General features: G+C 46.6%; 1 protein-coding gene across 1 annotated transcript in view; it reads left to right on the top strand.

Moving 5' to 3' along the window:
- The first annotated feature begins 767 nt into the window (after positions 1-767).
- Positions 768-14,939, top strand: part of LRGUK (leucine rich repeats and guanylate kinase domain containing) — a 72,540-nt gene continuing 58,368 nt past the window's right edge. The window contains exons 1-5 of the mRNA XM_044276734.1: positions 768-1,010; positions 5,803-5,910; positions 9,112-9,193; positions 10,284-10,384; positions 11,451-11,532. Coding sequence (XP_044132669.1) covers positions 843-1,010; positions 5,803-5,910; positions 9,112-9,193; positions 10,284-10,384; positions 11,451-11,532 — 541 coding nt within the window. The 5' untranslated portion in view covers positions 768-842. The remainder of the gene's footprint in view (positions 1,011-5,802; positions 5,911-9,111; positions 9,194-10,283; positions 10,385-11,450; positions 11,533-14,939) is intronic.

Below are 14,939 nucleotides of genomic sequence, written 5' to 3'. Positions count from 1 at the left end.
TGTGCTCTGTCTTTGTGCCTTCTTCCTCGAGGGGTGGTGGCAGGGGGAGGGGTGCGCAACGATGTTTCCTGATGTTAAATCCCCAAGCCGCATTCCTTTTTGCCTCTGCAGGCCCTGCTTGGCTGAAATACACAGGCAGCCAATGGCAGTGCTGCCCTCTCCCTCCCAGCCAATAGCAGGCTCAGCCGAGGTGGTCGGGGAAAAATTAACTTGGCTGCCGACTGCCGAGGAGCCCATAGTGAAGCGGGTGGGCAGCATGGGCATTATTTTCAGTTTGGCAAAACTGACCGCCCCTATCATGTACTAGCGGTGGCAGCCAGCGTTTTAAAGGGGAATCTGGGGGGGAGGGGGGGGGCAATTGACCCCCCTGTAGCGATCTGGGGGGGAGGGGGGGGGGGCAATTGACCCCCCTGTAGCGATCTGGGGGGGAGGGGGGGGCAATTGACCCCCCTGTAGCGATCTGGGGGGGGAGGGGGGGGGGGCAATTGACCCCCCTGTAGCGATGCCTATGATATATATATATATATATATATATATATATATATAAACCTTAGGTTCACTGGGGAAGCCATGTAACTGAGGTAATAAAAAGCCTCATTTCTGTTGCTTTGCAGCTTCTAACAGAAACTTTTACAAGCTGTCCATTGTGTAAAAAGAAACCAAAGAACCGCAGAAATGACGCACGTCTGTTCAGTCGCACCTCCGCCATGCTCCCGACATGCATCGCTCCTCGGACACTGCCCGGGTCCTGGTCGCCTAGTAACCGGTGTGTACACAACATGGCGGCCGGCACCAGGGCAGCACGGTGAAGTAAAGGCTGAGCCGCAGTGTGGGTGAGGGACATGGCGGTGGCGGTGCTTAGTCCTGCGTTCCAGGAAGAGTTCTCCCACATAAGAGCGCCTGACATGGAGAGTGCGCGGAGCAGCTGGGGGACTCCCAGTCCTGACTACTGTGGGGACCCCAGGGAGTCTGACAGTGACAGCAGCGAGCAGGAGGAGGACAAGATGGAGGTAAGACGCTCTCTGTGCTGCCTGGAGACGAATCAGAGCAAGCTATTGTATTACCAGCCAGCTGTGATCCCTGTACAGTTGGCTAACTACAACTCCCAGCAGGGAGGGCACTGCTGTAGACTGCAGAGCTAGCACTCATGTCAGTGACCCTATAAGCAGGAATGCAGTTGAGGATGGCCAGACCGACTAATCTCCCTAATGATGTGTCCTGAGATCAGGGGTGGGAAAGCCTATAGGGCGTGTGCACACCTGGCAGGTATGCAGCATATCTGACCGCATTTCCCAGCAACAAAAATCTACATACCGTAATTCACACCGTAAATACCGCCAATGAGATTCACAAACAAAATCCACAGCATGAACTGTCCTGCTGCTTGAAAATTCGCACCACGACCACGGGTCAAGTCCTGTGCAGATTATGTGGCTCAGATTCAGTAAAATACTGCAGATTTTCACCATGTCTGAACATAGCCATAAGGACATATCCAGCCGTGCATAAATACAGCACTGCAATTGGTGAATTCGGGGTATTTAAGCCATGCCTCCCAAGTGTCCTCCTCATAGAGCTGATCGGCAGGGGTGCAGGTTGTAAGACTCCCACCGATCTGATATCGATGACCTATCCTGAGGATAGGTCCTCAGGAGTAAAAGCTCGGAGTACCCCTTTAACTGATGACCTATCCTCTGGATAGGTAAAAATATCCATATAAGCTATATGTCAGTTTTAAAGCATTTTTTTTTACAGAAAAAGCCTTATTTATATAGAAAGGAAAGCCAGTAAGACTCCAGCTATATATGTATAGACCATATCTATAGCTGATCTCTGGATCCACTGTGACCACCAACATTGGTCAGTGCAGAGATGGTTGGAGTAGTGTCTGGTGCTATGGCACCACACAGCAGTAATATGGCTCTGTAAGGACTGTAAATGGTTAATGCAGGCCTTGTCAGGGGAATGCTATACATGCTTTAGACTGAGTACATAAAACTAGAAACCCTCTTCATGGGGTTCCTGGGTAAATGGTAATCGGAATTAATCTTCTGAATAAGAAGATAGCATTAAAGGATGACCTCCACCATTAGCTAAAATGACACTTAGAAAATAGAAATATTGTAGGAAAGGATATAGACACCTTTGTATTTTGTATTGTTTATTTGCTTCCTAAATGCAGTTAAGCAACTTTCTAAATAGCCATTATTAAATATATCCTACCACTTTGCTGTTGTAGAGTCTGTGTAACGCCTTCACTCAGGGCCGGTGCAAGGATTTTTGCCAACACAAGCGAAGCTACATTTTGACGCCCACTTTCTAAATAGCCATTATTAAATATATCCTACCACTTTGCTGTTGTAGAGTCTGTGTAACGCCTTCACTCAGGGCCGGTGCAAGGATTTTTGCCAACACAAGCGAAGCTACATTTTGACGCCCACTTTCTAAATAGCCATTATTAAATATATCCTACCACTTTGCTGTTGTAGAGTCTGTGTAACGCCTTCACTCAGGGCCGGTGCAAGGATTTTTGCCAACACAAGCGAAGCTACATTTTGACAAATACTTACAAGAAGTGCACAAATAGTCCCACAACATGGACAGTGACATACCAAAGGGGGATCATTGGCAAAAAATCCCACAAAAAATATGTATTTTAATCAGGGGACATTTTTATGCGTCTTAAAGGGAAACTCTTAAAAATGTGCCCTGCTGGAGCCTAGAAAATTTTTATTTTAGGCCACGGGAGTATGGGCCCCAAACATTAGGCATTCACCTCACAGAAAAGAACTTGTGATGATGTGGCTGGAGGTACAGTAGGCAGTCACTGGATAAAAATGTTGCTGTAGGCCACTGGAGTAGAGGCCACCAAAATTGGGCATTTACCTGACAGAAAAGGCCTTTTATGCCGCTGTATATTCATAAGACAAGGACCATTCTTTGTTCTGGGTGGTGGCGAATATGTGTGGGCTGGCATGGGGAAATTCAATTACACGTGGTCGTCACAGGTGTTGAATTCCTCCGAGATCCATACTTCATTCATTTTTAGAAATGTGAGGTAGTCTACACTGTCGTGAGCTAGGCGAGTGTGCTTATCGGTCACGATCCCCCCTGCTGTGCTGAACATGCTTTCGGACAGGACACTTGAAGAGAGGCAAGTGGGTGAAAATTCCTCTGCCAGCGCCCGCAACAGCAGAATGCAGCATCTCTCACAGCAAGGCCTGGAAATGCTGCATTCTGCCAGCGATTTGTGATGCTGGTAACATGTCTGCCATTCTGTGTTTGTACTGGGGGTCTAAGTACGTTGCCACCCAGTACTGGTCCTTGCCCTTTATGCTTTTTATATGGGGGTCCCTCTTCAAACACTGGAGCATGAAGGCCCCCATTTGTACTAAATTGGAAGCGGTGGAGCGCCCTGGCTTCTGCTTATCGCCCAGGAGAATGTCGTCCTCGGTCTTCTCCCCCCAGCCACGGACAACACCAGGGATCCCCAAAAAGTTTAAAGCCTGCTCTTCTTGCTACTCCTCCTCCTCTCCCCATGCACCATCCTCCTCTGACTCCTGCTGACTTGTCTCAGATGGAGTAGCCCCCACTGGGAATTCATTCAGCATTACGACTTTCTCATCTTCCTGCTCCTCGATGGCTTGATCAATGAAACAACGCAATGCACGCTCCAGAAAGAAGGTGTAAGGCACAATGTCACTGATGGCGCTCTGGTTGCGACTGACCAGTTTGGTGATCTCATCAAATGGCCGCAGAAGTCTGCATGCGTCGCTCATGAGCAGCCTCTGGTGCAGTGAAAAGAAACCAAGCTCCCCCGAACCTGTCCGGCTGCAGAGTTCGTACAGGTAGTCGTTAACGGCACGTTGCTGCTGGAGCAGCCTATCGAGCATATACAAGGTGGAGTTGCAGCACGTCGGGCAGTCACAAACCAGACGTTTTTCAGGCAGCGGTGTCACCACTGAACATCAGCAAGGCGAGCCATGGCCGTGTAAGATCTTCTAAAATGGCCAGAGATTTTCCTGGCCTGCTGCAAGATGTCCTGGACCCCGGGGTATTTGGCAACGAATCGCTGCACGACTAAGTTCAGGACGTGTGCCATGCACGGCACGTGTGTCATTTTGCCCTGTTTCAGCGCGCTCAGCAGATTGGCACCGTTGTCGCACACCACTTTACCAACTGTCAAATTGAGCGGGGTTAGCCACTGATCAGCCTGTGAACCGCAGAGCTGAAAGCAGTGCAGGACCGGTGTGGCTCTTGGCTTCCAGGCACAACAGCCGCAGCACAGCATGGCAACGTCTGACCTGGGACGTCAAATAGGATCTGGGGAGCTTGGGGGACGCAGCGGAAGAGGCGGTAGCAGTGGAAAAGGAGGAGTCAGCCGAGGAGGAGACGGGGGATGGAGTAGGAGGAGGAGAAGAGGCAGGCCTGCCTTCAATCCTTGGCGGCAACACCAAATTCACACGGGAGCCACGAGTTGCATGCTTGACAGCCCTCAGAAGGTTCACCCAGTGGGCAGTAAAAGTTATGTACCTTCCCTGCCTGTGTTTGCTAGACCACGTGTCTGTGGTCAGATGTATCTTGGCACCGACACTGTGTGCCAGAGATATATTCACTTGTCGCTGAACGTGGCCATATAGCTCTGGGTCGCCCTTCTGGGAGAAATATTTCCTTCCGGGGACCTTCCATTGCGGTCTGTCAATGGCCACACATTTTCTAAAGGCCTCCGAGTCTACCAGTTTATATGGCAGTAGTTGGAGAACTAGCAGTTCCAACAAGCCAGCGGTCAGCCGTTGGGCAAGAGGGTTATCCGGCGTCAACTTTTTACACTCGACGACGGCATGGTGGAAGGTGGAGTGGAGGACAAATGAGAGGAGAAGGAGAAGAGGCAGGACGTGGAGCGCTGGGAGTGTGGCTTTGTGGGTTCTGACGGCGTTGCTCCCGCTGGGTTCGGTGATGGGAGGCCAGGTGCTTTCTTAAGGCGGTCGTCCCTAGGTGAGTGTTGGGCTTACCGCGACTTATGCGTTGCCATCTGCAGCCTGTACTGTCAGCACTATTGTCAGCAGCTGACACGTTAATAAAAGCCTGGATATGATGGTCTGCAGCCACGGGATCACAGAGGATCTTCTTAGTGGAGATGCCTGGAGTCCCCAAGAAGATAATTGGCACAAGGAAAACAAATACGTCCCACGGCGCAAAATACCATCAACCAGTCACCAGGATCAGGAAAGGAATCTTTTATTGCAGCGATACAACGCGTTTCGGGGAATCACTCCCCTTTATCAGGTACAAAAGGTGACTGGTTGACGGTATCCTGGTGACTGGTTGACGGTATTTTGCGCCGTGGGACGTATTCGTTTTCCTTGTACCTGATGGATGTGTCATGGGTCAAAGTTCTGCGCAATGCAAAAGAATATGGCGCCGTCGGACATGGCCAAATGTTCGCCAAATCGCGAATGCACAAGGCCATCTCTAGTGTACATACTAGGACAGCAAACACAATGCACCCTCCAGAATGCACATAACTCACACGTGTATTACTGGGAGGGACGTGACGACATGAGAAAAGTTCAAAACTAGGAGCTTCTTAATATCTGGGGATCTGAACATGAAGGAATAAAGATTACGGACTGGAATTTAGTGAAACTTTTTTTTCACCTCAAGGTAACCACTAAAGTATGAAAAAAATCTTATCAAATGTGTCCATAGCAGCATATTGTTGTAATTGTTGCTATTACACATAGAGATATATTAACTCTTTATCAGCAAATGTGTGAACAGATGTAAATTCTCACCTTTTAGGAACAATTTGATGGTGTGCTGAAGGAGGAAATGATTTCTGAAGGACTCTCTGTGTTTGGTCGTTCAGCTCTTGGAAGTGAGCAAGTTTATCTACATTTGAACCTATCGGTAAGTATCCGCTGTGTAAATGTTACAGTATGCCATAAAAGTCTGTGAGAATGTGGCTCCCAAGGCCTACCTTGCTGCAGGCATCGAGAGGATGGAGAAATGGTGCTCATGTTGAGCTGTGGTGGCTTTCTCGAGCCAAGTCAATGGTCTTCTGGAGTTACAAAAACAGCCAGCCAACCTGATTGTTTCCATAACATCCATAGAGATTGATGGAGAGAACTTCTTACTTCTTATGCAGTAACCAGTCACATCATCACCATGGAGGTCAGTAGAATCCTGATGGGGCACCGAAAGGTGGGACCTTCTCCCATCGGTTATTTATGGCATTGTCTAGTGATAGGTGAGAAATGCTGCTTGTGGGTAAAGCCTGTTAAATAGACTGTACTGTTCAATACACAGTGTGCGCCAGGGAGTCCTAATATTCATGAGCCCCTTGCTCTCCCCCCCCTCCCCCCTCACAGCTGATTGACAGTTATCGTCCTACTCTAACCAGCAGCAGGTGGGTGAGGAGAGCCGGCGGCTCATAAATATAATGACTCCATGGCACATGCTCTGTATTTAAAGGGTCACTAACATTTTGTAAAACTTTGAATATGTCATAGAGACATATGAAGAGTTTTGAATGATGAAGGTCTGAGCGCTGAGACCCTCACGATCACTAAAAACGAGGAGAGAAAACGCTGTTATATCGCGCTCTTCCTTCTCGCTACAGGAGACGGGCTCAATAGAAGTCGAAGAGCCCGTCTCAATTCTGTCTTCTGCAGTGAGGAGAGAGAGCACATTATGTGTGTGCTTCTCTCTCCTCGTTCTAGCAATTGGTGTGGGACTCATCGTTCAGACCCTCACCGTTCAAACCTTTGGATCTGTCTCTATAACATATCTAACTTTTTTTTTTTTTTTTTACTGAACGACCACTTCATTTGCGTGCTTGCCCTGTAGCTGTTCAGTACAGATTTTAGCAAAACGGCAGGGTCAGTTCACGTAAGTCACCAGTTATTCCTGCCCTCAGTTATGAAGGCCTTCAAGAGTGTGTTTCTTTTTGTCAAGGCACGCTAAAGGTACAGCTGCTTTCTAAATGTATGAAATGTACATTAACAATTTCAAAATTAAAGGAACAAAAAGATCATCTACTTCTCCAGGGTCCAACTATGGACGCTTGAAAAGCAGTTGAGCTCTGCTGCTGGGATCTCAATGCAGCAGACTGTCAAAAATAAGTAATAATATCCAATCAGCCCTCGGAAGATGTGGACTGTTTAATGCAGCTAGAATGTGGCTTTCAGCGTGATCTTGTCACATCATGCTCCAAGATAGTGTCCTCTGCTGACTTACGCTGTGCTTAGTAGAAAAATACATGAGGGATCATGGGACATAATAAGCTCCTGCTGTTATTGTTATATTGGAAATAGAGGAGAATGTTTTATCCGAAATGTGCTTTCAAAGCCTCCGATATCTCCATCCAGGGAATGTTCCTTCTCACCAGAGGCCAAGTGAGGAATTCTAATGTTCCGCACAAATCCCACAACTAGACAAACAGTATCCTAAAGCCTGAAAAGATTCTCTGCTCCTTTTATTGCACAAATTGGCAAGACAGCAGAGAATGTCACCGCCAAATGCTGTAAAGAATGGAACGCACCATGACGTACCCCCCCCCGATCGCCATGATGTACTGGTCTACACCAGAGGTGTGACCACATAGGTAGCCTGTTGTTATTACCCTATATGGCTTGGATTATATGTATGTTATCAAATGTTCCTAGCTTCATGTCCGTTAGTGGACTTGGAAAAAAATGACATTCAATTTAAAGTTTAGTACTCCTCCAACACCAAATTTCATGAAAAAACGAGTCAAATATATATGTAGGACACCACTGCAGACGTAATGACCTGTGATCACCACTGCAGACGTAATGACCTGAGATCACCACTGCAGACGTAATGACCTGAGATCACCACTGCAGACGTAATGACCTGAGATCACCACTGCAGACGTAATGACCTGAGATCACCACTGCAGACGTAATGACCTGAGATAATAAATGTGACGTGGCGTAAAAATAATGAAATGAATCCATAAATGCAAAATGGTATAAAAAAAAGTATCTCAAGCGTTCAGCATCCCTACCTTCTAATACATTATCACGATATAGAGTGGTGTGGGTTAATATCCATATACCTCACACTCCTGATTTTGAGATTTCATCTGGGTTATATACCCTATGGTTTTATAGGATTTATTGATTAAATAAAATAAAAAATAGTTTTTGCTTTAACGTTCCATTCAGGCTTTTGGTCAGATTACCACTGGTTTTGGCTTTAAAACCAGCCATGATAAATGCGTATTACCCCAAATTGCAGAGCTGCACCTGCACTTGCCATGTCTTAGCAGTCATCCCCATGAGGTTACTGCACATGGGCTGCACCATGTGCAGGCGCCTTAACATACAGTCCAAAGCTGATTTGTCAGCAGATGTCTAGGGCACACCAGTTATCTTCCACTTTCAGCACTACAAAGAATATGAAGCCTCCTCTAACCTATATTATTTTATGTCAGAAGAGGCAGCAGGGACGGATTGGCCATAGACCTTACAGAGAAAGTTCCTGGTGGGCTGATGCCCAGAGCGCCGCCCAAGTCCTTCTTCTCTGCCACTGGCCTGGTACATATTGAGCTCTCAGCGGTAATTAACACTGTGAGAATCGGATACTTATGTACCCAGCCAGCGACCGCTATCCTGAATTCAACTGCTGTGGCCCGCGTCTCGCCTCCTAAGCCCCTGCACCATATCTTAATCAGAGAGAACTGGAGGAGGAGGAAAGAAAACGGCGTCTATTGATGGCCACCACAGAGGGGCTGCTTTTGGGGCAATATATTGTGCTGCACTGTTCTTGCTGGAATATCTAGGAGGGAAGTAAATTCATGAGCTGACTCGTTGCAGCGTTGGCGTCCTACAATACCACGACGGAATTCCATGAGTTCTTTAAAATGACCCATTCTTTCAAGTATGTGTGTAAAGGCAGACTGCACGGCTAGGGGCTGGATTTTATACACCTGTGGTAATGGGACTGACTGAAAATCAGTGATTAAGAGATGTGTCCAAATCCTTTTTTCCATATAGTATACATAAGTATAATGGAATTATAGCTGTCCTGCATTGTCTCATGTCACTTCCATCTTGTTTTTTATCATTCTATTCTTATCCCCAGGATAGTAAATTACACAATATCCAGATTCTCAGTAGTTACATCCACCTACAGAAGTTGGATGTGTCCTGCAATGACATTACTGGTATGTATCTTGGACCACTGTAGGGGACAGAAAACAGAGAAGTGAATGTGAAGTCATCTGACGGGGGGGACAGCAGGGAGGAGACTATGTGGAAATGAGTTTTCTGCTCCACTGCTTTACACCCTAGTAGACTCAAGCTATCAGGATATGTACAGGGGTCTGTCCTAAATTTCTGCTTGTAATGAACTTTAATGACTGTTAACTTCAAAATTAGAGCCTTATGCACACGACAGTTGTTTTTTGCGTCCGCTAAAAAAAAAACGGATGAGGCAACTGTTTTTTTTTTGAGGATCCGTTTTTTTTCCCACAGATCCCTTGTAATAAATGCCTATCCTTGTCCGCAAATTGCGGATCCGCAAAAAAAAAAACGGATGACGTTCCGTATGGCATCCGTTTTTTTTTTGCAGATCCGTTTTTTTTTTTTTTTTTTGCGGATCCATTGTAATAATGCCTATCCTTGTCCGCAAACTAGAAAAAAATAGGACATGCACAATTTTTTTTGCGGAGCAACGGAGCGAACATACTGAGGCACACGATCTGCTGTCCGCATTGTTTGCGGACCTATTGAAATGAATGGGTCCGCATCATATCTGCAAAAAAAACGGAACGGACACGGAAACAAAATACGGTCGTGTGCATGAGGCCTTAGGCTGGGTTTACACATTCATGTTTTTCTTGCAGTTTTTGAAGCCAAAGACAGGAGTGAAGACTCAGCCTCTTTATATGTATCCTTATAGAAAAGCTGAACGTGTAAACCTAGGCTTAGAATAGCTTTCTCTGAAACCGATGGGGTGCAGTTACTTGAGGAGCTGGTACAGTGTCTCAGGCTGTGACCTGTCAGACGGTGGTATACAGCACTCTAGTGATGACCACTTCTATTACACCTCTCATTTCCGGCTTTGTTTCGAGGAGGCTCTCCTCCACTCGTCCTTTATACTAGTTATTCTGACTCTCCCTCAGTGCATCCGCAGTGGTAGAAAAGACGTACCAGCCACCTCTTACATGCATCCAAAAAGAAAGAACAATGACATATATATATATATATATATAGAAAATATGAATTCATATGGGTGCTTCCATTTGTCTCTAGATTTGTCTTGTGTCAGTTACATGCCATACTTGACTGAGCTAAATGCTTCAAAGAATAGGCTGAGCACGTTCTTCGACTTCAACCCCCCCAAGAATCTGATGGTAAGCACGACGCAGTGCAGGTAAAAGGTAACAGTGCCGCTGATTAAGATAGATTCTGTACATATATAGTCATCATACAGGCAAATTGTACAAGGCATTTCTTTTTGTATATGGTGTATATACAGTATGTAAAATAATAATAGGAAAAAGGTTTCTCCGCACTGCTTAAATAAAACTTCCTTATTAATTTAAATTCCATTAAAATCCCAAAAATCGCACCATCCATCTTGGACATTGTGATTTTTGTGATTTTAATGGAATTTAAAGAGTCACTGTACTTTCACACAATTTCATTCAATATAGAGTGGTGTAACTAGCACGATTTGTAAATCACTTCATTAAAAAAATCTGCCTGCATCCACCTGAAAAAAAAAAAAAAAAGCTATGAAGTCATCATGACGACTAGGGGTCTTCCACCTAATTTGCAGTACACTGCCTGTTGTCAGGCAAGATCCGTCCCTAGTAACGGAGATGCAGAAGACAGTTCACAGGAAATGGGGGCATGTCAGAGCTAGCTGAGCTCCTGAGCCTGATAGAAGAACTGCTTCTACACAGATTCAGAAGAACAGAGAAGCTTCAGTGTGTCTGTAAGTCCAATCTCTCCCTTCTTGTCAGCTTTCTGAGCTCCCTAGAAAAAAAAAACACATAGTGAGAAGTGAGGTCACAGCAGTACCGTACTGGCAGATTTCATAGAAGGGTGACATCCCCTGCTTGTGAGAGAAATGCATCTAGCTGTGCAAATGAAACAGGGAATAAGACATTAGGGAAACTTTAAAAAGACCTCCTGCTTTACTGTTATGATTCTACAATGAAGCACAGCAGTTATGCAAACTTATTTTTTTGAAAACTCAGGTACACGTTAAATAAATAAGGAATTTTATCCAAGTAGCGCAGGCAAACCTTTTTTCTCTTCTATGGTGGCTTGACGACTGGAAGCCAGCAATCGCTTCCTGTGTTCATTGATTGGGGCGCAACTATCTACATACATGTGGGAAGATGGTGAGCGATTTCTGTGTTTGACTTGCTATGTACCAAGGCATAATTTATTTTCACCTTTTATTTTCAGGTAGTGGATTTGTCGTTCAATAATATAACCAGTATGAAGGATTTATCAGCACACAGATCTCTGACAACGCTGATACTAAATAGTATCCTTTTTGTAACTACACTGAATTTATCTGACTTCGTACGGCTGGAGAAATATAAAATATCACCTTGATACTTACCATTCTCTATATAATTTGTGATATTACCACTCACAGCTCAGATAATATAATTGAGGTGTAATATTATTCCCTAAGTAAACAAATGTAGCATACTAAAATTTTAAAGGGGTTGTGTGAGTTAAAGGGATTGTCCCACAAAAAATGTTTCACATTTTTCCAACCAGCACCTGGTTCTGAATAATTTTTATTTGCATGTAATTAGAAAATTTAGTATAGCCACCGAGTTCACTGAAATCTATCTGTATAGTGCCACCTGCTGTTTTTTTTCTTTTCCTTCTTTCTCTGTCCACCTCATTGAGGTGGTCACACATGCTCAGTTTAAATCTTTAGCTGTATCTGCTGTTAGAAGCTGTGGCAGTTACAGGGAAAGAGCTACAGCATGAAAGACATGCCCTCTGGGAAAGGACACGTCCCATGAGAAAGGACACGTCCCATGAGAAAGGACACGTCCCATGAGAAAGGACACACCTCCTGAGCTGACATTTTAAAATAAATCTAACGTGGCAATTGGAGCAATGTTTGGGGATGTATGGGGCTGGCTCTAGCCTTGTAAGAAAGAGATCATGTACTGTAATTTCATTTGCATAACCCCTTTAAATTATTACTCAGGTAGCAGCAGAAAATGTAATAAAATAATTTTAAAAGTCATACCACTTTTCTCCCCTGCCGCTTTTAGTGTTTTCCTACATTTTTTGAGGCTCTATAAGGCCTCATGCACACGACCGTTGTGTGCATCCGTGGCCGTTGTGCCGTTTTCCGTTTTTTTTCACGGACCCATTGACTTTCAATGGGTCCGTGGAAAAATCGGAAAATGCACCGTTTGGCAGCCGCATCCGTGAGCCGTGTTTCCTGGCCGTGAAAAAAATATGACCTGTCCTATTTTTTTCACGGCCAACGGTTCACGGGCCCATTCAAGTCAATGGGTCCGTGAAAGAACACGGATGCACACAAGATTGGCATCCGTGTCCGTGATCCGTGGCCGTAGGTTGCTTTTTATACAGACGGATCCGAAGATCCGTCTGCATAAAAGCTTTTTCTGATCTAAGTTTTCACTTCGTGAAAACTCATTTCCGACAGTATATTCTAACACAGAAGCGTTCCCATGGTGATGGGGACGCTTCTAGTTAGAATACACTGCAAACTTTGTACAAGACTGCCCCCTGCTGCCTGGCAGCACCCGATCTCTTACAGGGGGATATGATAGTACAATTAACCCCATCATATCCCCCTGTAAGAGATCAGGGCTGCCAGGCAGCAGGGGGCAGACCCCCCCCCCCCTCCCCAGTTTGAATATCATTGTGCGGCCCCCTCCCCCTGTTGTTAACTCGTTGGTGGCCAGTGTGCGCACCCCCTCCCTCCCTCCCTCTATTGTTTGAATACATTGGGGCCAGTGTGCGCGCGCCCTCCCTCCCTCCCTCTATTGTTTTAATACATTGGGGCCAGTGTGCGCGCGCCCCCCCAACCCCCCCCCCCCCCCCTCCCTCCCTCTATTGTAATCATCATCGGTGGCAGCGGAGTGGAAGATTTTCATACTTACCTGGCTGCTGGCTGCTGCGATGTCTGCGTCCGGCCGGGAGCTCCTCCTACTGGTAAGTGACAGCAATGCGCCGCACAGACCTGTCACTTACCAGTAGGAGGAGCTCCCGGCCGGACACAGAGATCGCAGCAGCCAGCAGCCAGGTAAGTATGAAAATCTTCCACTCCGCTGCCACCGATGATGATTACAATAGAGGGAGGGAGGGGGGGGGGGGGGTTGGGGGAGGCGCGCGCACACTGGCCCCAATGTATTAAAACAATAGAGGGAGGGAGGGGGGGTTGGGGGGGCGCGCGCACACTGGCCCCAATGTATTAAAACAATAGAGGGAGGGAGGGGGGGTTGGGGGGGCGCGCACACTGGCCCCAATGTATTAAAACAATAGAGGGAGGGAGGGAGGGGGGTGCGCACACTGGCCACCAACGAGTTAACAACAGGGGAGGGGGGGCCCACTGGCCACCAATGAGTTAAAAACAGGGGGGGGGGGGGTCTGCCCCCTGCTGCCTGGCAGCACCTGCCAGGCAGCAGGGGACAGTCATGTACACAGTTTTTTTGTATATTCTAACCTGAAGCGTCTCCATCACCATGGGAACGCCTCTGTGTTAGAATATACTGTCGGAAATGAGTTTCACGATGTAGCTCATATCCGACAGTATATTCTAACATAGAGGCGTTCCCATGGTGATGGGGACGCTACAAGTTAAAATATACCATCGGATTGGAGAAAACTCCAATCCGATGGTATAACAGAACTCCAGACTTTACATTGAAAGTCAATGGGGACGGATCCGTTTGAAATGGCACCATATTGTGTCAACATCAAACGGATCCGTCCCCATTGACTTGCATTGTAATTCAGGACGGATCCGTTTGGCTCCGCACGGCCAGGCGGACACCAAAATGACTTTTTTTTCATGTCCGTGGATCCTCCAAAAATCAAGGAAGACCCACGGACGGAAAAACGGTCACGGATCACGGACCAACGGAACCCCGTTTTGCGGACCGTGAAAAAAAACGTCCGTGTGCATGAGGCCTTAGGCACATAGAACTGTGTCATATCACTCGGCACATTAGGCTAGTTTCACACCCGTTGTGTGAATTCTGGCAGGCTGTTCTGGCAAATAACAGCGTGCCGGAATTTGCTGGATCCGGCACTGCTGGAGGACGACAGAATGCTCGCTGGCTCCATAATGTGGTCCAGCGGTGATGTAGGCAGTGCAGAGAATCTGCCGGACACAAACTGCTACATGCTGCACTTTGTGTCCGGCTAATTTGTGACATTGTCTACAGCCCCCCGGAATTCACACCTTAGACGACTTATTTATTTAGTTATTGTATTTAGTTTATTTCTATATAAAAATCTCCATGTGTTAGAAAATCATCCTCTATTAGGGGGACTTAAAGGGGTTATCCAACCGCTGAAATGCCCCTCCATATGCCCGTGCCCCTCACACACAATGTACTTACCTCGCTCCCCAGCACATGCATTGCTTCTGACGCCTGCACGGCCGCTGCTGCATCTCCCATCAAGCATCGGGGGGGGGGGGGGAGCCTCGACAGGGACGAGCCTCCCTAGCCTGCTATTGGCTGGCGGATGTTTTCATCCAGGTGACAGGGAGATACAGCAGGGGAACGGGGTAAGTACATTGTGTGTGTGAGCGGCCCGGGTGATTTTAGGGGTCGGATAACCCCTTTAATGCAAAACGTATGGCTATAAATTCTATCAAGACATTCTCCTAGCTTTCAAATTCTTACTACCTGTACCTATAAGTGTTATTCCCTTAACTTCTTTTCT

Source organism: Bufo gargarizans, chromosome 2 (assembly GCF_014858855.1).
Source record: "Bufo gargarizans isolate SCDJY-AF-19 chromosome 2, ASM1485885v1, whole genome shotgun sequence".
Classification (NCBI taxonomy): Eukaryota; Metazoa; Chordata; class Amphibia; order Anura; family Bufonidae; genus Bufo; species Bufo gargarizans.
This window is presented reverse-complemented; position numbering and strand designations above follow the sequence as displayed.